This window comes from Chiroxiphia lanceolata, chromosome 5, assembly GCF_009829145.1.
Source record: "Chiroxiphia lanceolata isolate bChiLan1 chromosome 5, bChiLan1.pri, whole genome shotgun sequence".
Taxonomy (NCBI): Eukaryota; Metazoa; Chordata; class Aves; order Passeriformes; family Pipridae; genus Chiroxiphia; species Chiroxiphia lanceolata.
Window position 1 is genome coordinate 6,529,700 of NC_045641.1, and position 22,618 is coordinate 6,552,317.

At 42.8% G+C, this 22,618-nt stretch overlaps 1 protein-coding gene across 1 annotated transcript in view; it reads left to right on the forward strand.

The window, feature by feature from the left end:
* Positions 1–276: 276 nt before the first annotated feature.
* Positions 277–22,618, forward strand: part of CAMK1D (calcium/calmodulin dependent protein kinase ID) — a 212,595-nt gene continuing 190,253 nt past the window's right edge. The window contains 1 exon segment of the mRNA XM_032688446.1: positions 277–628. Coding sequence (XP_032544337.1) covers positions 537–628 — 92 coding nt within the window. The 5' untranslated portion in view covers positions 277–536.

Below are 22,618 nucleotides of genomic sequence, written 5' to 3' on the forward strand. Positions count from 1 at the left end.
ACGGGGCCCCGCACGGGTGGGGTGGGGGAAGAGAAACAGTGACCTCCCTCAAAAAAAAAAAAAAAAAGAAAAAAAAAAAGAGAAAAGAAAAACCAACAACAACAAAAAAAGAAGGACTTTTCCTCGGGGTGGGTCAGTCAGAGAGCAAAGTGACCCCGGGACGCGCAGCTGCTGCGCGGGGCGCGGAAGGAGGGAGGGAAGGAGGGACGGGGCAGCCCCGCCAGCGGCTCCGCGGGGAGGGGGGGCGCGGAGGAGGGGAAAGGAGGGGAGGGAAGGGGGGGGGGGAAGAGAAAGTTGGGAGGAAATAGCCCAGGAAAAGTGACACTCGCGGAGCCCGCCGGAGCGCGGAGGAAATAAAAGCGGCGGCGGGCAGGAAGTGTGAGGAGGAGGAGGAAGGGGAGAAGAAGGAGGAGGAGGAAAAAAAAAAGAAGAAGAAGAAACAGCAGCAGCAGCCGCTGCTGCCGCGGCAGAAGAGAAAGCAAAAGCCGCCCGAGGGCTCGGAGCCGCCGGCGCGGCATCCGCGGGGCTGCACGGCCATGGCCCGGGAGAACGGGGACGGCGGCGGCTCCTGGAAGAAGCAGGCGGAGGACATCAAGAAGATCTTCGAGTTCAAGGAGACGCTGGGGACGTAGGTGGCGGGTCTGGGCTGCGGGGGCCGGGGGGCTGCGGGCGCTGTCCCTTCCCCCGAGGGTGGGTCCCTGTCCCTGGGTCCGCGTCTCTGTTTGCGGGGCTGCTCCGCGCCCCGCGCGTCCCTCCGAGCGAGAAGTCGGGGCGACCTGGAAACGCGGAGAAAAATAGAACTGAGGGGCAGGAGCTGGGCTAGCATCCCTCCTCGCCATCCCTCTCCCTCCCCCCCCCCAAAAAAAAAAAAAAAAGGGAAAAAAAGGAAAAACTCGAAGTGTTTTAAAATATTCATAGAACGAGGAGACGGGGAAAGGCTTTTTCTTGATAGTGCAACTGTAAATAAATGCGGTCTGACTTGCACGCTTCCCCTAAAGCCGATGGCTGCAGCTATTCGTGGACAGACGAGCAGAAATAATCGGAGTGGATTGGTTGTGTTTTAGCTACGATGCTTAACTGTTGTTGGGCTTTATTTGTTTTATTTATAGTGGCGGGGCATAAAGATTAGTAAAACGTTAGAGTGGTTTTTTTTTTTTTTCGGAAGGCTGAGAATAAACACGCACAGATGGTGCAAGGGAGCGGGGTGCAGGCTGGTGCTTTTTCGGCTGAGCAAAGAGTTTTATTTTTGTTAAAACTAATTTTTGCATATAGGATATTATAGAGGTAGAGAGCCGGGAGTGCTGAAGGGAGGCAGCGTATGGGCTGCTGTGTGTATGTATATATGTTGTAATCAAGGTTGGGTTGTATTGGGAGTGGTCCTCGTTGCCGTGTCCCCACTGCTTTAATTGCTACTTTAAGCATGTCTCAAAACGGAGAGTAGCTAATCCCAAGTAGTGCTTTTCCTGCGCTGCGTGCCACTTCCAAAACACAGTTGAACAAGTTTTGTCTGTAATATTTCAGTTTCTTTCTGCTTCCAAGGGAGGGCTCTCTATAAACAGAGTATTTCTGGTTCACGGGCTCACTGGTTTCCTATGAACAGGCTGCGAGTAAGAGCCGGGCTGGTCTTTAATATGGAGGTGGGTCACGCAGCTCCGCGGTGATGAGCTGATAGCAGAGCCCTCAGAAAAGCACTGATTTAGCAAATCAAATCAATGTCTGTCCAGGTCTCTGAAGAAGCAAAGTGCAGCGTAAGAGCCAAGTGTTGTGGTGTATTCTTGTCACCTTCAGCGAGATTTTGCTGTCAGAATTTCGTGCTGGGAGAGACGTGCCCTGCTTATCACCTTAAAAGTGCCGTTCCCTTCCTGAGAGAAGGGGTGTTGGGGAGCAAAGTTTTAATGCACTGAGATTGTCCGGAGCAGCAGGACAGTTCACTGGGGTTCCCACGGAACAACTTTCTGTCTCTTTTCTGGTCATTGTGTTGAAGCCACCTGTGAGGGTTAATTTGAGCTGCTGAAGAGGTCCAGGAGGAATTAATGCTGTGGCCTTGATCTGTATCCCACTGAAGTTAATGGGAGCAGGTGTAGGTCCCATGGAAGGTAAAGCTGGTCAGAGTTAATAGTTATGCGTATTAGTATGGCTGCTGCAAATTAAATTCATTAAATATGGCTAATTAGTGTCTCAAAGTATTAACCATTGTCTGAGCCTCACAGTTTGCTTGCTAAGTCCTTTCTGATGGCGGTGGAAGCAGTGAAGTTTTTAAACTTGACTTAACAGTCAATCTAGAAAGTTTTAGAAAATTAAAGTAAGTGGATTACAAACCTGGGCCTGTATAAAGAAAACAGACCTGTTTTCTTTTCCAGACATAGTATTAATGTCTGTATTAATTGTCAATGTATGTGCATTTAACACCCTACACGTGGGTTGCCTTTTGGTTGTGCATTCCTTAGCTTCCAAAGGAGGGCTGATAATTAGAAGATTTGAATCTGAGTTTTGGTTCTGTCCTTGGCTGCCCACCAGCACAGCACCTGCAGTTCCTACTAGCTCTGGTGTGATTTACTAGGGTGTGAAACCTCTAAAAAATTCAGGCCATTGCTGTGCAAATCATTAAAGTGCCGGTTCCATTCCCACTGAAGTCAGTGAAGGTCTGTTCGCTGGCTTGAGCAGCAGATACAGAGGGTCCAGAAATCCAAATGATGGGACGCTTCTCAGTTATTGATAAGAAAGTATTTAAATAGGGATTAAGCAAAAGGATAAACAGCTTTAAAGTATTTGGACCAAAATGTCTTCATCTGGCATTATTTAGGAGCAGGGATAAAATCTGCTTTGATCCCTCCTGCCCTGTAATGCTGAACTGTGTTGGACAGCCATCGCTTGATCTCGCTGTCTAATAGATTTTTCTCTAGCATGGAGTGTGAAACTTGGCGTGTCAGATGAAACGCATGGGATTAGTGAAGTAGCTGTATTTTGCATTTCTCGGGCATTCCATTTCAGGATGCCAAAGTGCTGAAAGCACTTAGAACAGAAAACCAGCCCTTTTTCATGCAGTAATCTTAACTGTCTGTGGTAAAATTTGTTAGAGAAAGAAAAACACTAAAGCCCCAAATCAGGGAAGAAAGTGAAAAAGAAACTTTAAAAGCACATTTTATTTCAAGCGCATCGATTTGTGAATGTTAGATCTATGTGTATACTCTATTAATGATTTGTTCTCTGAAGAGAGCCTTTCATCTGAATAAAAGCTCTTCAGCAGATCTTTAACACGGGAGACTTGAAATTGCTGGAATTATTAAAAAGATCCTAAGTTGGTTAATCATTATATCATTTGGGCTTCAAGGAAATTCTAATGAGTACCCAGCTCTCCCTTCCAGAGCTGGTATTAATTATTCACATGTCCCTGTAAATCACGTCCAGCCACACGGATACTGAAATTGAATTGGGTGTCACATCCAGATGTAAGAAAGTAGCCTTTTTCCACCCAAAGAATTGTTTCCTTAGGTGGCTGAGGGCTGTGCTGTTTGCTCTGCTCTGTGCTGTTGGGCAATAGTGTTTTTCTAAAGTAGTACCAGCAATGCTGGCTCAGATGTACCCAGACCTGTACTTACCCTGGTCTGTATTTATGCAGATATTAAAGCATGTGCAGTCTTAATTTGCGGCTGCACCTTCTCAGGTACTGGAGTGTCAACAAAATATTTTGATAATGTTAATAAATATTAACATATATTTTTATTAATATACTTTATTACATTGGGCTGTGTCAGTAACATGACAGTGAACCACACTCTGAATGTGCAGGTTCATTGAGTTCTCTGTCTTGAAACTGGACTTGTTCACTACTGAGTCACTGAAAGTGAAATTACGGATCCTGAAAAAGTAGCTAGGAAGAAATAAAATAAATCAAGGATGAAATAAAATAAATCAAGGATAAAATAAAATCATAGCAATGGGCCCAGTCCTCAGCTGATGTGATTTAGAGTCCCTTCCAAGTCAAGACAGGTGTGCTTGAGTAAGGAAGAGGATCTGACTAACTGCTTATGTCTTTAGTTTTCCACAAATTCACATGTTGTAGCTCTACTCAATAACCCCTGGAAGAGGCATTGACAGGGGGATTGAGGGCCTGCCGGAAGAGGAGGATTTCTGCCCCAGCCCTCAAGAGATGTGAAGCTTCACAATAGCAGGAATCTGATAAGAAGATGAGAGTGATCACAGAAATAAGAAATACAATTTTTTTTTCTCCATATTTAAATGATGTTATGTCTAAGGCATTTTAGAACTCGGATTTTGACATCCAAGAAGTAATACGAAAAACCATGTCATCCTCTTGCCAAAGAGAAATGTCTTTCATCATTTGATCTGCATAATTGGGTCAGCCCCGCATTTCTGAGGTATCTGTCACTAGGCCTTATTGACATCAGAGTTAAGATGAAGTTATAACATTTAGAAGGGCTCAAACTTAGTAACTATGGAAATACCGAGGCTGTCCTTAAAAATGATGTGGTGGATTCCTTAAAGCTTAGTAATGATAACACAGGGAGTTGCATGGATATAGCCATAACATAGTACGAGCTGTGTGGGAAGACAAATACACTTCAGTGAAGTTTCCAGTACTTTCCTAAAATACAATATAGAGAAAACATACAGGTGGTTCTGTTTTTCTCAGGGGCTCTGTGGTAATTTTTGGTTCCTCTGTGTCACTTCCATAGTCTTACTCCATTTGATGGTCTCCTGGCACCCTCCATGGCTGTGCTACACACCCGTACGTGCTTGTTCATGCTGTGAAATGAAGTCACTCCGCGTCCTCCTCTCACATCTATTTTCTTTCTCGCACACCCACATGCGAGCACACACACATCGTCACAAGCCCTTACGTGCTGTCTGCTGTGTTTTGGTCCTCTCATGTCCTTCATGGAACCTTCCCCCACGTGCAGCCTCACACTGACTCCCACCGGTGAGAGGGTGCTGGTGGTGAGGACAGGTCCTGGTGGAGGTGCCCCAACGGAGGGTGCTGTGTAGAGGGGAGGTGCTGGGAGGTACCAGTGGGATCAAGATCTGTTCGTCCCTGGTCAAAGATCTTCCCTTCTCGTCGACTGGTGTTGGATTCAACACGACAAATCGTCCTTGTTTAGCCGTTTAACTTGATGCATCGTGCAAGTTACTCAGTGGTTTTTCCCTCCCAGATTTGGAAATTCCCAAGATCTAAAGAGATATGTTGATACTCGTGCTTCTCCTGGCTCCATAGCCCCTGTGATGATTGAAGAGTTTGTCTGATTTTCCTGTTTCTGGTGAAATTACCAGCAATTTCTGCCTCTCTTTTACGACACCTCAGTGAGGCAGCAGTGGCTCTGTCAGACTGTTTCATATTTCATGATTTTTTTTTCTCAGTTCAGTATTTTCTTTTTTTTTTTCCTAAATTACATTAAATAAGCATTGCACATAAAAAAACCCTACAGTATCCCATAGGTCTGAAGTTAAGATGCATGTTTTCAGGGGGAAGGCTGATGAACCACTGCAGCAAACCATGAACACAAGTGATTCCCATCTCCTCTGGGATGATTTTGTAGATCTGAAAGCTCTCAAGCTTCTTGCAGGAGTTGCCATGAGAGAGCTTCTTCCCATGTTTACATAGGAAGATATTTCATGGTCATTTCTGACCTTAAAATCTGCAGCTCTGGTAACCCCACTGTCAAACCCATGTAGGGTCAGGGATAGTTTGTGCCAAGAGGTGCATGGCGCCTACAGCACCTTCCCTGCATCTGTGGGAGGAGTGAAAGCTCCAGATATTAATGTTTAACTTAATGGTGTGAAACAACTCAGGTGTTTTAGTTTATGCACTCTGTATAGAGTAAGCAGGAAAATGTTGTTAGGACTCCTTTAAGGTGACTTATTTTGTTTTAAAATAAGTAATCCTCTTTGCTATCCAATGTGTTCTTGGAGGCTTAAAAACTATTAGCGATGTGAATTGTAGTATCTTGTAAAGTAAATTGTTGGTCTCTCTTGAACAGTTACAGAAAATAACAGGTTTGAGCGTTCAGATGGAATTGAAATGGGGAAGAAAGAAAAACAAGATGGCCAATAGTTTTTAAGTCTGATGGTGAGGGTTGGGAAAAGCAGCCATTGGTGGGAAGGGATTTTTGACAGCTCTCCAAGTGTGGTTCATTGGTGCAATTTAGACAGTGTTTGTTTGGGGCAACAGTGTAGCATAAAGGTCAATTTTCTTTCATAATCTGAAATTAAGATTCCAAAATACTCAATGCTCAAAAGCTTTCAAGTAAATACATAATTTTGGAGCCACACAGTTACTGTATTGTCAGCTCACATATGTGCTCATACTTCCTTCATGAGCCTGCTTTTCTGCTAGTTTTGATGCCTGACCTCTTTTTTTCCCTGCCTCGTCTCTCTCTCTGTGGCTGTTCTCTTTCAAGTACATCTTTGTCCTGTCTGAGCTCCCTGCTGCCAGAGGATACCTGCTCACCTGCCTGCCTGTGCAGCCAAGAAGTGTGCTTGACCAGCAAGGTGACAGTAAGATATTTGAGTTGTGTTGGAATAAGTTATTCTGGTTTTCTCCCCTCTATTTTTTGCACAGAGCTTAGGAAAATGTGGTCCTTGCCTAGGCTGACACTCAGTATGAGTACTCAGGACCTCAGTAGAACCAGTATTGAGTCACAACTGCTTTGTGTTTGTGTAGATGTGAGCTGAGGGCAAAGCATGCATAAAAATATTGGTATGTTTAAGCAGCCACAGAGGTAGCTGACACCCCAAAGCTCCCAACAAGCAAAACCCAGAGGGTCTGAAGACCTGGTGGAGAGGTAGTGGACAGAGCTGAACCCAAGTCTTTGGAGTCCTGTAGTAATCCTTTAACCAAAAGTCTATTCTTCCCATCACAGCCACAACACAGTGGGTGTGAGAGCCGTCTTCACCACCGCTCCTGCCATCTGGAGCAGCCTGTCTGCTTCCTTCACCCTCCATCTGCTTTCACACAGGAGCTGAAATATCTCTTGATGTATGTTTTCCTCCCTTTTTGTCTCTTTTTCTCTCTCTGCCTTAGTTACTGACCTCAATTATTTTTGCCGTCCTTCACGCACGGTTCTCCTGACTATGTGCAGAATATTAGTTGGAGTTATTTAATCCTTTCAAGCATCCAAGGATACAATTAATATTGAATAAAATTGTATTGTTTTGGTTTGCTTGACAATAATAAGCAAGTCATAATAGGATTCTGAATTTATTGCCAGTAATGGTATTCACTTAACCGGTGACTCACAGTTTATATTCATGATTACTTAATAGGACCTAATTTTCTAGTCATTTTAGATAGCATGAAAACAAGTTGGAACTAAGTGAGTACTGTTGGTAAACAGGTAAGGAGTGAAAGGAAGGATAAAAAATTCCTTGGGGCAGAGAACTGTCATTTTAATTGGAATTCAAACCACCTTGCATTTCAGTGCTTCTGTGTAAATAATAATTAACAACAATAACAATAATTTGCAAACATATATGTGTGATTGGGCTGTTGTTGAATGACAAATAGCTGGCTTAGCAATCAGAATATTTCTCATTTCTCTACTGTTCCTTAAAACCTTTCTATCAAATTTTAACACTGATATGGTTTTTTATTATCTGACTTGGCAGTTCCTATAATTTTCCTCTGAATGTTGTGCCAATCATTTTTGAAAACGAAAACTATAAATAACAGATTGTTAATAAACTTTTGAAGGCCCTTCACTGATGTTTTCATGTTGAAAGCAGCGTATTTAGTTTTATGCCAGAATTACTCACCAAGCAGATTCTGTGAGGTTAAATTAAAATAATACTCTGTAGCAGAATTTTTTGGCTAAGTTAAAAGCCTTTTTTTTTTTTTAAACATTGGATGAGCTAAGAAAAAGCTACTGATAAGCTCTGTTTTAGATCTGATCTGTGTGTGGGACGGCTGACCACAGGGATGGGGATCCTCCATAACAATAGATCACTGATTTTGCTTGGTCTTTTCCTGAGCAATATCTGTGTCACAGTTAAAATATCAATAGTTTTGGACAACTGGACTACATAAGATAGTTCTTAAAATACCTTTTTCAATAGTGAAATGGGAAGAAGTGGATGAGGAAAAACATACTGGCTCAGATGTATTGAGGATTTATTTTTGTTTGGATTTTCTTATATCCCAAATTGGAGATAAACCAAACAGTTTCAATCTACTTAGAGTTTCCAGGAAGAATGAAAAGGAGGTGCTTTAAACAATGCAAATGAACGTGAGAATTTACCACTAGCAGCAATAGGGTGAAGCGCATTGTGGCATCCACCCTAGACCCTTTCCCTTTGTTCTGCTTCTGAAGTGGATCCTTCTCCTTGTCCTGCTCTCAATGCTCTCCCTAATTTAGGTTATATATTTGAAGGTATGTTCTTCAAGCCTGAGCACTCAGAAGTTGGGAATTCCATTTTATGCTCAGTTACTAGAGCACAGAAGATCTAGAAGTTTAATCCATGGCTGATGGGAGTGGAGTGAGGTCAGGATCCGTGGAAATTCTGAGATCTGGGAGCCCTTAACCTCCCTGTTTGTTTTGGTGAGGGCTGGCGTGGCAGTTTGGAGAGTAAGGAGAGTAATAAATCCCTGTTCATCAGTGCTGGACTGTGAAGGTTTGCCGGTTTTCCTAGGAGCTTAAATGTAAAGATTTGCAAAGGCTGAGAAGCTTGTGAGTATTCGAGGGTTGGACACTAGGCAGTGAAATAGGAAGGGTCTAAAGTACCTGGGTTTTTTTAACTGCGCATTTTATTGTCCTCAGATGAGACAGGAATACTGCAAACACCAGAGTAACAGACTGTTTGTACCCTGGAGAACTTATAAACTGAATAAATAAGACAAAAATGCTTACGCTGTTTTGTTAAAGATGAGAAAGTGTGTTGCTTGTAAACCCAGAGCTCAGCCTGAATCATAACCCCAGCCTTACGCAGGGGACTGTCCTGCTTCTTTTAGTAGCGGGCACTGTGTCAGCACCAATATCTTCAAAATATATTTATTTATATGTGATTCAGCTGGGGTCATCACATATAATTTGTTTTTACTAGTTAAGGTCTGAAGATGCAGAGCACTGTCTGTGTGCTGTTGGTAACAGCGTGGGCGCTTTGTTGCTGTGTTGTTTCAGCTGCTCACAGGAATCCAGGTCTGCCCAGAGCTATAAAGAGCTGGAACAGACCAGGCGGTGCTTGGGGTGATGTGGGATCACTCCCAGCAGGATCCCATCTTCCCATCCCAGCTTAAATAATTCAAAAGACTAGGATTCAACCAGGCATCAATTTTCCATACAAACTCATCAGCTGTGACCCTGATGCCCCACTGTGATGGGCAAGGGCAGAAATGAGGGAAACCAGTGGATAAAAAACCATGAAAAACAAAATACACAGAAAACCCAAACAACACAGAAGGGAGCTGAGGGGGTGAGGGGAGAGGAGAGCACTTAGAGGATTTGCAGCCACATGGAAAACTCCTCTGGGGAAGGCACAGGTTGCTAATCAAATTCAGCCATATCTGAGAGAGACTGCTAGAGCATCCCTGAATAATCCTTCACTGTTATATTGGGTTGGCTTGGAGATTTCCTCCCACTGCTCACGTGTGTCTTCTCCTGCCTCTCAGCGTAAGTAAATCAGCGTGATGTGCCCAGCCATGAAGGCTGCAGTATTTTGGAAATTCCTGGCATAGCAGAGTGCTTGGTGTGCGCTGTCAACAGCAGAAGGTACTGGGAGCACATTAAACTTGTTTCGTGCTCCCTGCCCTCTTTTCTTGCATAACACCTGAACAAGTTCAAAGGCTTTGTCTTTTATTTCGGGAATTTTTGCAGCTGGGGCCTGAGATATCTTAAAGACTATCTAAAGCTCTGGGATCAGCATCAGTCTCACACCTCTGCTTTAATGGGGTTTGTTGCCGTAGGGGTGTAATTAATTTGTTCAAGAGACTCAACATTTTTTGAGGGGAAAATCTGACACTTAAGCTTTTCCATGGGCTGATGATGAACATCATAAAAACACCACCTCCTTCTCTGAGTGCAAGCCATGGTGTTTTGAGACACCTTCTCTAGCATAATTACATAGCAACCTGAATATTGCAAAGCAAACAAGCTTTCCCTCCCAACATAGAACACTCCCAAATGTAAAAAAACCGCCACAAACCAGAACAAAAACTCTTATCTTCTTTAGGGAGAGATGAGAGGGACAAACAACATGCTTGATGCACCAGGAGAAGATGCTTAGAATAAAACATTTATGGAGCAGAAAAACGGTGTCACTCCTTTTGGCCTAATGACCCAGGCACTGGAGCACAAGAGGAATAACTTAGAAGGAAGGGAAATGTCTCATGTCACAGGTTTGATTTAGGGCTTATGCTTTTTAGGAAGCAGGAGGCTATATATTTAGACATCAGAGAGAATATGCCAGGAAGTGAGCTGAAAAAAACAAGGTTCTCAAAAGCACATCGATGCAGGAAACGCAGGTACTGCAGGCTGCAGGGACACTTCTGCTCTTGGGCATATTAATGTGTATCTAAGTAGTTTTACTGACTAACTTTCCTGTCCATAACCCCATATTTCATGCCATAGATATAAACCTTACGCTCTTAAGAGAAAGACCCTGGAAAAAAATAAATTTCACAGCACTTTGTAGGCGAGTCCATTTAATGAGTGTCTCTGATGAATCTTGTATTTTTCATGGAAAGCAGTGAAAGTGATTCAAAGATTCCTGAGTGACAGCTGAGATGGTTTGTGTCCAGAAAGCAAACGGGTGCCCTTCTGGCACTGTGGAAACGGAACAAAACAAGTCCTAAAGCTGAGAACTTGCTCGTTCTGCAGGTGAGTGGAGCTGCTCTGGGGGAAAGACAAAAGGAGAAGTCTGGGGCAAAGCAAAGCAAGGGGATTCAGCTGTAGCTAAATGCCAAGAAAGAATCATCTAATGGGGTTCTTTTAACTTAATTGTCTCTAAAGACTGCTAAGTCTCCCTCCTTGTTAATGAGCTGCAAAATTTCATGGACGTGGGTTCTCTGGACAGGACAGCTTGTGCACAACACCAGGCAACATTTTCACCATTTCCAGTCAGTGATCACTAAAATGACCTGCAGCTTCTGTGCCAGTGTTTACCCTGGAGATAGTGCGATGTTGTAACATCTCTATCTTGCGTTGCTCTGTGATTGTGAGGAAGGGGGAGGAGCCTTTTATATACATGTAAGTATAGTGTCTGTCTGTGTATATATATATATATAGGGTATATATACCTACACATTAAAAATACTATTTATATGGTGATATATAGCAATATATAGTGCTAGTTTCTTGCCACGCAGCCTGTTGTTTGGCTTCATTAATAAATGCATAGAGAATGATTTGTGCCATTTGGTAAAAACCATTTAAGAGCATTGTGAACCCTGTTAATTCATTCTGTAGTTAGAATTTCTCTTGATATTTGGGTTGCATTTAGGGAAAGGCAGGGGAGTCATGCCTGCTTATATCATCTAAGCTTCATCATTCCTAATAAAGGGTCTAACCCAAAATTCAGCATGAGGATATCCCCAGCAATGAGGAGTATGCAAAGTGAATGAACACTTATGAAACACTAATGAAAGAACAGAAATTTGATGAGTACTGAATTTTATTATGACATTGTCTAGAGTAAGAAATGTGGAGCAAGAAATCCGACAGACTTTTGGCAGCTGAGTAGATTTACAGGACTGTTTCTGTTATTAATCAGCAAACAGTACACTGAAAAGAGATAAAAAGCAGATTTCTAGATGCCTTTGTCTATGCACTGACTTCTTGAGAGATGTTTTCCTGTTATGTTCTTCCTCCATCTAGTGAGGTAAGACTTGAGTCTAACCAACAACTTCGTTTTTATTCTTGCTCACCATTCTTTTGCTTTCAGTAGTGGAAGTGAGATAGTGACATTTTCCCAACCTGTCATCTGTAACAGGGATGACTTTGGTAGTTCTGAATTATGCAGCATTTGACCTCGCTCGGTTTGTGACTGGAGCCCATGGGAAGCTCTCAGAGGCAATCTTAGCTCTGTGATGCCTGAGGTCCCCCATGACCCTCTGCCTCCGTTTCCGAGACACTCCTGGTAGGTCCTCTGGAATATCAGAAGGAAAATGATCATTTTGCCTGAGATCTAAACAGGAACTGTGTGGTGCCCCCTTGTTCAATTAGCTAATGGGGGTGAACCCAGAAAAATAAGAAGTAAGAGCACAATGGCCCTTCCCTCTCCTCCTGTCCTCCATCTCCACTACCTCTGGTACACTGAACCCCTGTTTTCTATCTCCTGTCTAAATCCTGCACAAACCCCTTGGGAGGGTGCAGTGCCAGAGTTACATCCAGCTGGGAGGCACAGCTGGAAGACAGCAAAGCATCATCTTCTGGGTCAGTTAAGGGCTTTATTTCTTTAGATAAAGCACCCTTCCCATGGGATAATGAAGGTGGTGCATAGCAGATGGAGTCTGTCTGAGCTTTCTTGGGTGCAAACTTGACTGCAATAAGTGGAGGGTGAATTAACTAACACTGTGCTTGGTGTTTGGAGGTCTGTCTCAGGTAGCCTGTGAGGGATTCTCCTCCAGAATGGGGTGGTTAACGTATCTTCACCATCCACATTTAACTCTGGTGTGCACCACTGCCTGCAGGGTGCTCTTCGATCATGGCTTGCAAAGTTGTGCTGATTAAAAACCCACCTTGCCAATGTCGTTGTGGTAATGAGTACATTACTTTCTGCAATCAAATCCATTTTCTGCTGTTCTTTAAGCAACACCCCATGGGACGTAACAAGGCTTAGATATTTTCATACTTTAACACCAAGGCAAATATGAAAGGTGGGGAGATTGACAGTAAAAATACTTTAGAAATCTAGTTTTGTCTTCGGAAGGTGCCTGTAAAATGTCTTCCTAGAGGTCTCCTTGTGTGTTGGCTTTGTGCTCTGAGTAGATCTCCCTAAAGCCAGAGGGTAGCACACAAAAGCACACCAGGTCTGTTTCTCTTCTTATTTTCTCTTAAATGATTTTTAGCATCTCAGAGTTACTGTAAAATTCTGCCTTTGATGTGCACAGTTTAGAGGTTTTCCTTTGGGAGTCAAGAAAAGCCCACACTGCTCAGCAGCAGCTGGAATAGCAGCAATTTATGCTCCTTGCGCTCACGTTTCAAACGTCAATATAAAGTTACAAGGCTGTGAAGGAACAGGTTGCAATTCCAGAAGAGAAGAGGAAGGGGCTGAGCATGTCCCACAGAGTGGTTCATGGCTTCTGCCGGCCCCATTGTTTTCAGGGTTGTGCTGTGAATTTATTTAATGAAACGATACAGGTTTTAAAAATAGTTCTCAAAAGAGGGGGGGGGAGAAGGGGAAAAGGACAAAACACAAGGAGTTTTATTTCTTTTCATTCCATAGACACTATAAATCAGCAGGGGAGTCAGTTGCAGGATTTTTTTCCCTTCTATCTTGCGTCGTTAAAAAATCATCAGCCACCACACTGAAATGGTTTGCAAGAGCATCTTTGTCAGGAACAATTTCTGCCTGAGAACAATAAAAAATTAGTAGATGCCAGGTTAAAATCGTGTGTCAGAGGTTACTGAATTCAACTTAAGAGCTGTAAATGGAACCAATCATTTCTTAATGAGACATATGAGAACAAAGAATCACAATGCTTGAATAATCCGTCACAATTTCTATCATGCTGCTTAAGCAATTATACAGTTTGTTCGATAGTTTGGCAGGTAACATGACAAAAATCAATTTACAAAGCAGATTAAATACAAATATGCAGTGCTGTGTTGGTTCCCCCCCTCCACCCCCCAGGAATGTAATTCTTAAAGCCATATGTTTTTTATCCTTACAATTCCTACCCAGTCATCTGTTTTCAGTGGTACTGCTTGAATGAGGTGCTGCATGGCCCATAGTGACATTATTCACCAGATCATTTGTCTTTAATCCATCTCTGGTCTAATGAGGCTGTCGTCTGGGCCTCAGTGAAAATGAATGATGCATTGCTCTGATGTAGACTGTAAGTATGTTTTTCACTTAGTGCTAAGGCTGTATTTTTACAGGGTCCTTAAGGAAACCCATCTCTCAGCCCTTATTAACACTTAATGTAAATATTTCTGAATATTTTATTCATTTGGCAGCTAGTAGGAGAAACTTGGTATGAGTTCCCTAGGAGCTAAATAACAGCCATTGTACACGGAGTTGATACCATCATCTATATTAATACCAGAGCTTTCAGCACGTTGCAACAGGCTGTGACTGGAACAGTCCTGTCCCTGTTTGTGGTTTCTGCAGCAAACCACCAATAAAAACAATTCATAGTGACAGCCACAGTGGACACTAAATACCATCTTCAGCAACAAGTGTTCACCGGTCTTACCCTTTTCTTCCATAAATGAGTCCCCCAAACTTTGCACGAAGCTGTGGCACAGAAGGGATAATTTTTTCCCCCTGTGAAATGTTTCCACCTCTCATCTTCTCTGTGGAGAACATATAGATGTAGGATTTTTGTTCTCTGCATGAATAACTCTGGGATTCCCTCAGTCCATTTGTGTTTTATGTAGTCTACAAGATGCCACTGATGTACCTGGCTGCGTATCTTGTTACGCCTCTTGTATGTCACTGGGTTCTCACAGATGTCGTAACAACTTTTAGGGAACTGTGAGCTCTTTTTTTTTTATTTCAGTCAAGGTGTCAGGGTTCCAAGAAGCCTTTTAAATATACCAGAGGATTGTGTTACGGGAGAGAAGAGTATTTCTTAACTTATCGTTGCCATATGACTCCTATTACTGTAATTTTCGAGCAGATCACAGTCCTTACAGAATCTGTGATACCGAAAACTCGTATGCTTATATTTTTGCTACATTTATGCATGACATATGGACTTCTAGGATCTGGTTACTCAGTGTCTGCTCAACATCTTGTATTTTGTGGTGACTGTTGAAGAAACTGAATATGTATGGTATGTCCTTATCTATTATTGGTGTTGCCGTAGCGTTTATCTTGTGCTTTGTTGGCTAACTGTCAAGTACTCAATGGCTTCATTAAGAAACAGATGTACAGGTCTACACTTTGTTTTTGTAGCTGCACTTTTGACATATTGTAAATGTCCTTAATTGATTTTGTTCAGGATAATACCATCTGCTGGCATGTATTTCTGCTGTGGCTCTTGCTGAATACTCGTGTCTATCATGGTCTATAAGGACAGATTACAGAGTGTCAGCAAGATATTGTGTTGCCTTTTTTTTTCTGGAATAAATGAGAGCAGAATTTGGACATTGGATGACCCTATATCTACATAATTTAATATCTAGATTAATACATTTTATTCCAAAAAAGCAAGAATTGAGCCCTCTATCCAAGTGGATCTCTCTTAATGTATTGTTGGTGTGCCTGCAAACGTGTCAGAACTTGCAGACTGGGAGAAAATGAGTCTTTGGGTTTATATTTGGCTTCCTGTTGATAATGGAGGGATGTGGAATGAATGTTTAGATCTTCCTGAAGCCTGCACACAAAACTCTGTCTAACAGTCAAAATAAGTTGTCTTTAAACATCACTTACTGTATCTGTAAGGCTGATGGTCTTCTTGTCAGCTTCTAACATAGCCAAATGAGTTCTGATATGAAGATTTTGGTGGCAGAAGCAATACTGGACATGCACTAGATGAGAATTCTGCTGAGGATGCAGATAGGAAAATATGTGCAGTCTCCTGAGAGTCCAGGACAAAATCCTCCTTTCTGCGTAGCCCACTGTCCTGTTGGATTTAGCTCTCCACATTCCACTCAGTCCTTTTTACTAGGTAGAACCAGTATTTATGGTAGATTTTATTGCAGTTTCCGTGTCTGTCTGAACTGTGAAATGCAATAGAAATTCCATTTCCTGGCACTCCCTGTCTCTGGTCATGACAAGTGCAGGCAAACGTCAAAAAGTATGTAGGTCAGGATTTCTCTGTAGCGGCCTAACTACGGTCCCAGTAAAAACAGTAGTGAGAGTTGGTCCTTGATGTCAATGAGATAGCATTTATTCAATTTTGAGATGCTTATGAAGCCTTTACCTCTCTCCACACCACTCACATGCAGTGGTGACAGGGAGGAGAAGTGGGGTCATGCAGGAAAATGAGAGTCCTCCAAATAGCAGTGAAGATAGAGAGATGGATGTGCTTAGTGTTTCAATAAAAGTGGGTCACTGGTCTGAAGTACTTGTGTACCTCAGCAGGGCTGAGTTGTCCTTGAGCTGCATTTGTGTTTGTGGTACTTCATATGGTCAGGATTCTGGTGAAAACTTACTTATGGAGAGCCTTCCTGACCATGCCATGTGTATTAGAGCTCACATGAAAGTAATGGCAAAAGCACAGGTTCTCCTTTTACTTTGCCAGTCACTTTCTTTGACTCGATGTCCTTGCTGTTGCTGTTCTCCCACTGTTGATAACCCCTGTATTGGTACTGCCATACTGGTACCCGCTCAGACTTTGTAAAGTCCCGAGCTTTGGAGATGATGTGGACTAAAGGCAGAGAAATGTCTTGGGTTGAAGAGCACTAGATAACAATTTGGGAGACTTGGGTTTTATTTCTGACTGTGACACTGGCCTTTTTTTATGACCTTGGAGAAATTGCAGCACCTTATTGGCCTGGTTTCCCCATCTGTCAAACAGTCCCCGACCTACTTTGTAGCTCACTTTGACACCTAACTAATTAAAGCTTGCTAGCTTGTTATGTGAGATGTTCAGAATGCACTGTGCAGGGTGTTGTTTTTTGTCATGGTAATGTGGTGAGAATCTCCCCTCTTGTATCCATGTTGAGACCTCAGCTGCAATGCTTGTGTTTTGCAGGTGATCCTTTGTGTGGAACACAAGGCCAGAATCTGATCCCTTTCCTAAAAATACCACTCACTCCAAAAAGAGGTGGACAGCCCCACCTCAAAAACACTAGAAATGGGACAAGAGAGTAAACCCAACTAAAATGCATTTTGTTTTCTGAAACTGTTGTCATCTTTCAGTGTGTTGGGAATTCCAGTAAGGCAGAAAGACCATCCAGAAATGTCTCTGAGCTCTCAGCACCAGCCAGACAATGCCCAGTGTAGGTTTGTCAGTAGAAGGATGCTGGGGAGACAACTGTAAGAAACTGTAAAGCTGTGAGGGGGTTTTCCCCTCCTGTGCAATCCAGGTTAGAAATAGGAGTCAGAAAATAGCAGCTGTTTTAGCATCACACTGTCAACAGAATGGGATTTGCAGAGCAGTGGATAAGGATTTGTGCTGCCCTGAAGAGCCCTCTGATGATAAAGCAATGTGGTCTTGCCTTGAAGACACATCTGTAGCAATAGTGATGTTAATTATATTTTTTAATATCTAACAATATTTGTGCCTCTTGCAAATCAGTTCAGTAAGTGAAGACAGCACAGAAGAAGCTGCAGTGGCCCTGAAACAATCAGCTTTTTGAAACATCTTAAAAAAAATAAATAAAAGCAATTGGAGAAATGTCCTCATTTTCACATCTTCATGGGGGAAAAAATGGTACCTGTGAGATGCAAGAAGAATAGAGTTGTGTTTCAAGTCACTGCAGCATTACTGTTTTAAAAAGCCTTTTTGTAGGCAGAGTGCATTCAGGTTTTTTTTTCTGATTCTGGAAAAAAAGTAAAGTTCACGCATAAATTGGCAAGCAGACTTTCATTTAAGCTGCATGATTTAGATCTGCTGGTGAAGGCTGCTGCTGTAGAGCATTTGGCATTCATCAGAAAAAATCTCCAAGTCTAAACAGTTTTATTATGCAAAGCTATATAGTTGGAAGGTAAAACACTCTGTCTTTTTCCACTTTGAAGAACAGGGCCAGCTGATGGATGACCCATCAAATGTCTCATAAACTTGCAGGGAAGGTGAATAGCTGTGGGTCTCACTCTTCAACCTGTGGCTGCTCTAAGCAAGGAGGGAAAAAGATGCTTAGCTGGGCTGTGAATAGGAGAGCAAATGTGCTCAAGAAACCAGGTTGGTATTTTCAAATAATGTGTTAGAAAACCATTGGTATCTTCATGAATCAGGGTCCCAATATTTGGATATTTCCACTCAGATTTTTGTTAGTGCAGCTTTATATTTCCTACAAGACATTTCTACTAACAAAGTGTGCAATGACTGTGCTTGTACATGGGTGCAGTTTCTCCTGAAGTGAATTTTCCTTAGTGACTTTTATTAACATTTATTAAAGCTTCACCCTGTTTAGTATGTGATTATTTTGCTTATTCATACTGCCATGTGTGCTTATCCTTAAGCACACCCTAAAGTCCTGTCAGAAGTATGAAGTCAGAGGGACTTCAGCAGGAGCCAAAATATGGAGCCCTTAATGTCTTTTTTGCTAGGTGTGGACTGCTGAAAGGCAACCAAGAAGGGCTCTCCTAAGTGACTGTCCTCTGTATTTCTGCACATTTCCACAGGATGCAAGGGACCAGGTTTGCTAATCCCACCCAGAGCTCACCACAGCAGCCATAAAATTCCCACCTGGTGGGAATTCCTGGCCCTCAGTGTCTTGCACCCACCCCGCACCAACCACAGTGAGCACAAATTAGAGCCTGGCTGAGCTATTTGGTAAAACATCACCACAGAAGTTCCTTGGCAGGGTGAGAGGGAAAAACCTGTTTAGCTTAGCTCGCTGTTGATGCGCCATAAATTTTTTTCTCCATTCCATAAAAACTGGAATAAGGGAACACCAGCCTTTGTGAAATGCCCTTTAAAATGCAGTAAGAAAACTCAGTATAGTAATAGGTTCCTATTTATTCAAGCAAACCTTTAAAATAAACTCTACGTGCTCAGAAAAGTAAATTTCTCCATCACAGACAAAGGAATTGTGTTGTTTTTTATTTTGGACAGCTTTAGTTTTTCTCGGAAGAGGACTGTAGCAGAAAGAATAACCCAAGGCAATAAGTTGGGCCTTACCCAATTTCTTGCATGTAATTTGGGTTCATTCTCCTCTGAGGCTGTGCTTTAGGTGAACAGTATAAAACTTGGCAGTCTTTCAAAGTCTGGAGGGAATACAAGAAAGGACACATTATCACTTCACCTTGTACATTCCAGGATCTGTAGAGACTGAGAAAGTACTGCTGTTTCCCAGGAATTACTGGTTCTTTTAAAGGCAGTAAAGAGGCTGGGTGGGATTCACTGCACCTACAAGGCTTGGGTGCATTTGCCTAAATTTAGGCATTCGCTGTCATTTGGGATGTCCCACATGATCCTGAAACAGCCACAGGAAGCTGGAAGGAATGATACTGGATGTGCTGGAGATGGGCACCCTGGGGAGCTGAAGGCTGGGTGTATGTATAGAATAGCAGAGAGGGTCTCAAATGGCATTAAATGGCATATAGGTGTGGTACACCTAGAGGAAGATCAGGAGCATCCCTTGGCAATGGCATTCGGGTCCTGAGACAATGGAAGAGCAGAATCCTGCCTGACTGAGGGGGCTGGTAGAAACACTGTCTCATCTGAAAACAGTCCAAGATTCACACAGACCAAGAGTTGTTGGATCAGTGGGGGTGGCTGATCTGCTTTGAGAAGGGCTGAGCTGTTTGTAATATAAACACTGCCATAAGAGTTTTCCTTGCTGATTTGTAGTCTTACAGGTGGGAGCAAACATTTAATAGCTCTGGTGCTCAGTTGCAGTTGATTAATTCATCTGAAATTAGGCCAAAGGTACCTCAAACTGGGGCATTTTGATCAACAGCCAGCTTGAAAATGTGGGTGTGTGACTTATCTGCATTCACCCGTGAGACAGCTGGTTGTGTTTCTTGTTTCTGGTTGTGCAGCCCACTGGGACTATGCTGGGCAGTCAAATTCAGGGCAGTTTAGCTTGTGCAGAATTGGGTCCCAGGGCTGGGATGGCTATAGCAACTTCTTCTTTCTCTATTGGATCCAGCACGTAAAATCTTCTGTTAAATAACATCATCAAAAATCAAAATTATTTTGCTTGGGCCTAATTTTATTCTCTTCACTTGTTGCTTCATTTACCGGATTTTCAATTGTCCGTGGAAACTTAAGATGACCTTTGTCAGTCTCCTGAGGCTGGTGGAGGCACTGCTTTCTCCCTCAGCACAAATAAGACATTCTTTTGATATTGGTCATTCACGAACAAACTCTTGCAAAAAAAAAAAAAAGTAAAACCCCCCACATCCCTATTTGCATCACTTGGACTGTTTTTCTGAAAAACCTCCATTGTGAGAATTTCATATTGGGTTTGTAACCCAGTGGGGAACACATGTGATCCACTGTTTCTGCTCTGCAGAAGCAGCATCCACTGTAATTAAACACTAACTACCTTTGCTTGGAAATAGCTGTCATCATTACTCTTTGCAGCTGTGGGATTTTTTTTTTTGTGTGTGGATGCTGATTATAAGCTTTTAAAGCAGTTGCCTACTCTTTACCTCAGCTGGTATGTATGTTGAAAGGTAGGTTAAATCCTTCAATTTTATGTCAGTGTGACCACTCTGCTTGAAATCACCTCTGGGTCATTATGCAAAAAAAAAAAAGGATTTTTTTTTTTTTTTTAAACTCCTGTTTGAGTGGGTGATAGAAGAGCCTGTCTTCTGCCTTCAGATGGTAAAATCAGCAAGAACAGAGACTCAGCTGGCCGAGCACAACTTCAGCTGGGCGGTTCTGTTGGGGAATGTGGGTTGTTGGCAGCAGTGTGTGTGCGAAATGAAAACTCCAGCTGGACTTTCTTCAGCCCTGTTTTCTCTGAACTGTCCTCCAGCTGGCAAAATTTTCCTCCCTTTGAGGTGAGGGAATGGTCAAGCACAGGAGCAATGGCTGGTTTTGGTTGCCTGGTGCCCCACTGGCTTTGAAGTTGTGTTATTGTTGTCCTTCCCTTGCATGGAGCCCTGCTGCACCAGGATTGTGCTGTGTGGGGCCTGTGGATGGTTGGGCGAAAGAGGGTGAGAACACACAGGAATTGGAAAACCAAACCTCAAACGACCAAATTCTAGCCAAATAAAACTGGAGAGGGGTAGGAGATGGGCAGGTATGAGTCACATCTGGATGGGCTGCACTTAAAATGCTTCTTAGGTGGCTTTAGAGGAAAATCATTGCACAGAATAGTTTTACGATCTAAAAGAAAAAGATGGAAACAAAATTAAAAAAAAAATTACATGGGGAGAAAAGGGAAAAGGGGGAAAAGAGAAAAAAGAAAAGTAAAAAAAAAGAAAGGAAAGAAGTTTAACTGTTCTTGGATTACAGAGAAGTGAGAAGCACTGATCAGCATCCTCATTTTCAGGGCTGTGCAAGCCCTGACTGTGTCATTAGATGGTTTCCAGTTCAGAGCTGGCCAGCGTCCAGCTGGCATGGGGCATGGCTGAAAGATCTCCCGTCTGTCTCCAAAATGCCATGTAGGTGCACCGTGTGTCAGTTGAGTGAAAACTGCTCACTTTACAGCTCAGCCTGCCCCTTGAACAAGAAAAAAATAATAATTCTGAAAGACTGGGGGAGAAGTTTTGCCATAGCACCGTGTTTGAACCCTGTAGCAGAAGTTGTGGTGGTGGATCCATGGCTCCTTCTCTCCATAGCCCAAAGCTGCCACCCCTGTGAGGGAGGTTTGATTCCTGTAACGTGGGGCTGGGGAGCAGGGACAGCTCAGTCATGTCAGTCTTTAAGCAGTAGCAGCTGAAAAAAAGAAATGAAGTTGTTTTCCAGATTCAGGAGTAACTGCTGAGCACTTTCCATTCCTTCTGCTCCCCTGTCTGAGTAGGAAAATTTCCTTTAACTCTGGGAAACTTACACCATTCCAGTGCCGTACTGTGTATCCTGGGGAATTTGCGATGGCTAAATCCAAAGAAAAGGCTGTTGGTGGAGTGAAGCTGCTGAAGCTTCTGTTAAACTTAATGAGACAGACTTGAAGAGACAGACTGTTTTTGCAGAGATTATGGGATTGGAGACTGCAGAATCCAGCCTGCTCTTGAGTCTCCTGAAGTTAGTGAGCGTTGTGGGAAGAGGACGGGATCTACGCGTATCTCCTGTGTGTCAGTCTTTGAAGGAAACACTAACTGAGCAATTTCCACTATCCCTCAGTGTTGCCTCTTGCCATACTTTGTATTTCTTCCCCTCACAGCCGTGCTGAGCTGTCATGGATTGGGACCCAGTGTTCTGTGGTGATTTGCCTTGAGTGGGAGGCAGCCTGTGGAAAGGCAATCACCAGAAGTGTGCTGGCTCTCTAAGGTTTTGATTTTGAACCTGGCTGGAAACAGCAGGGATTGAATGATCTTCTTGGAGAAGGTGCTTTGTGCACTGGCCGTGGGGCTGAGAGCAGCTGTGACTGCCTGACCCTGAGACAACTCAGCTCTGGTGCCTGTGTCGAGAAGTCAGACTTGGTTCATCTGGATCTGGCTCTAGGCTCAGTTTAATTACTCTTTTCTTCAAAGCAGATTAAATTGATTGCTTTGGGAAAAAAAAAAAAGTAAATTTTCCTTTGCATCTTTTTTTTTTCTTTTTTTTTTTTTTTTCAGTAGCCATTTGGGAAGGAAGAGAAATTAAGTGGATTCAGATGGTTTTCACTTTAAAATCTTATTCAAAAAAATCCATTCTATTGGGTATGAATTAAGAAGCTGAGACATAGACTGTCTCCATATTTTTAATGATCCTAGCATGACACGTCCTGCAAAGCAATAA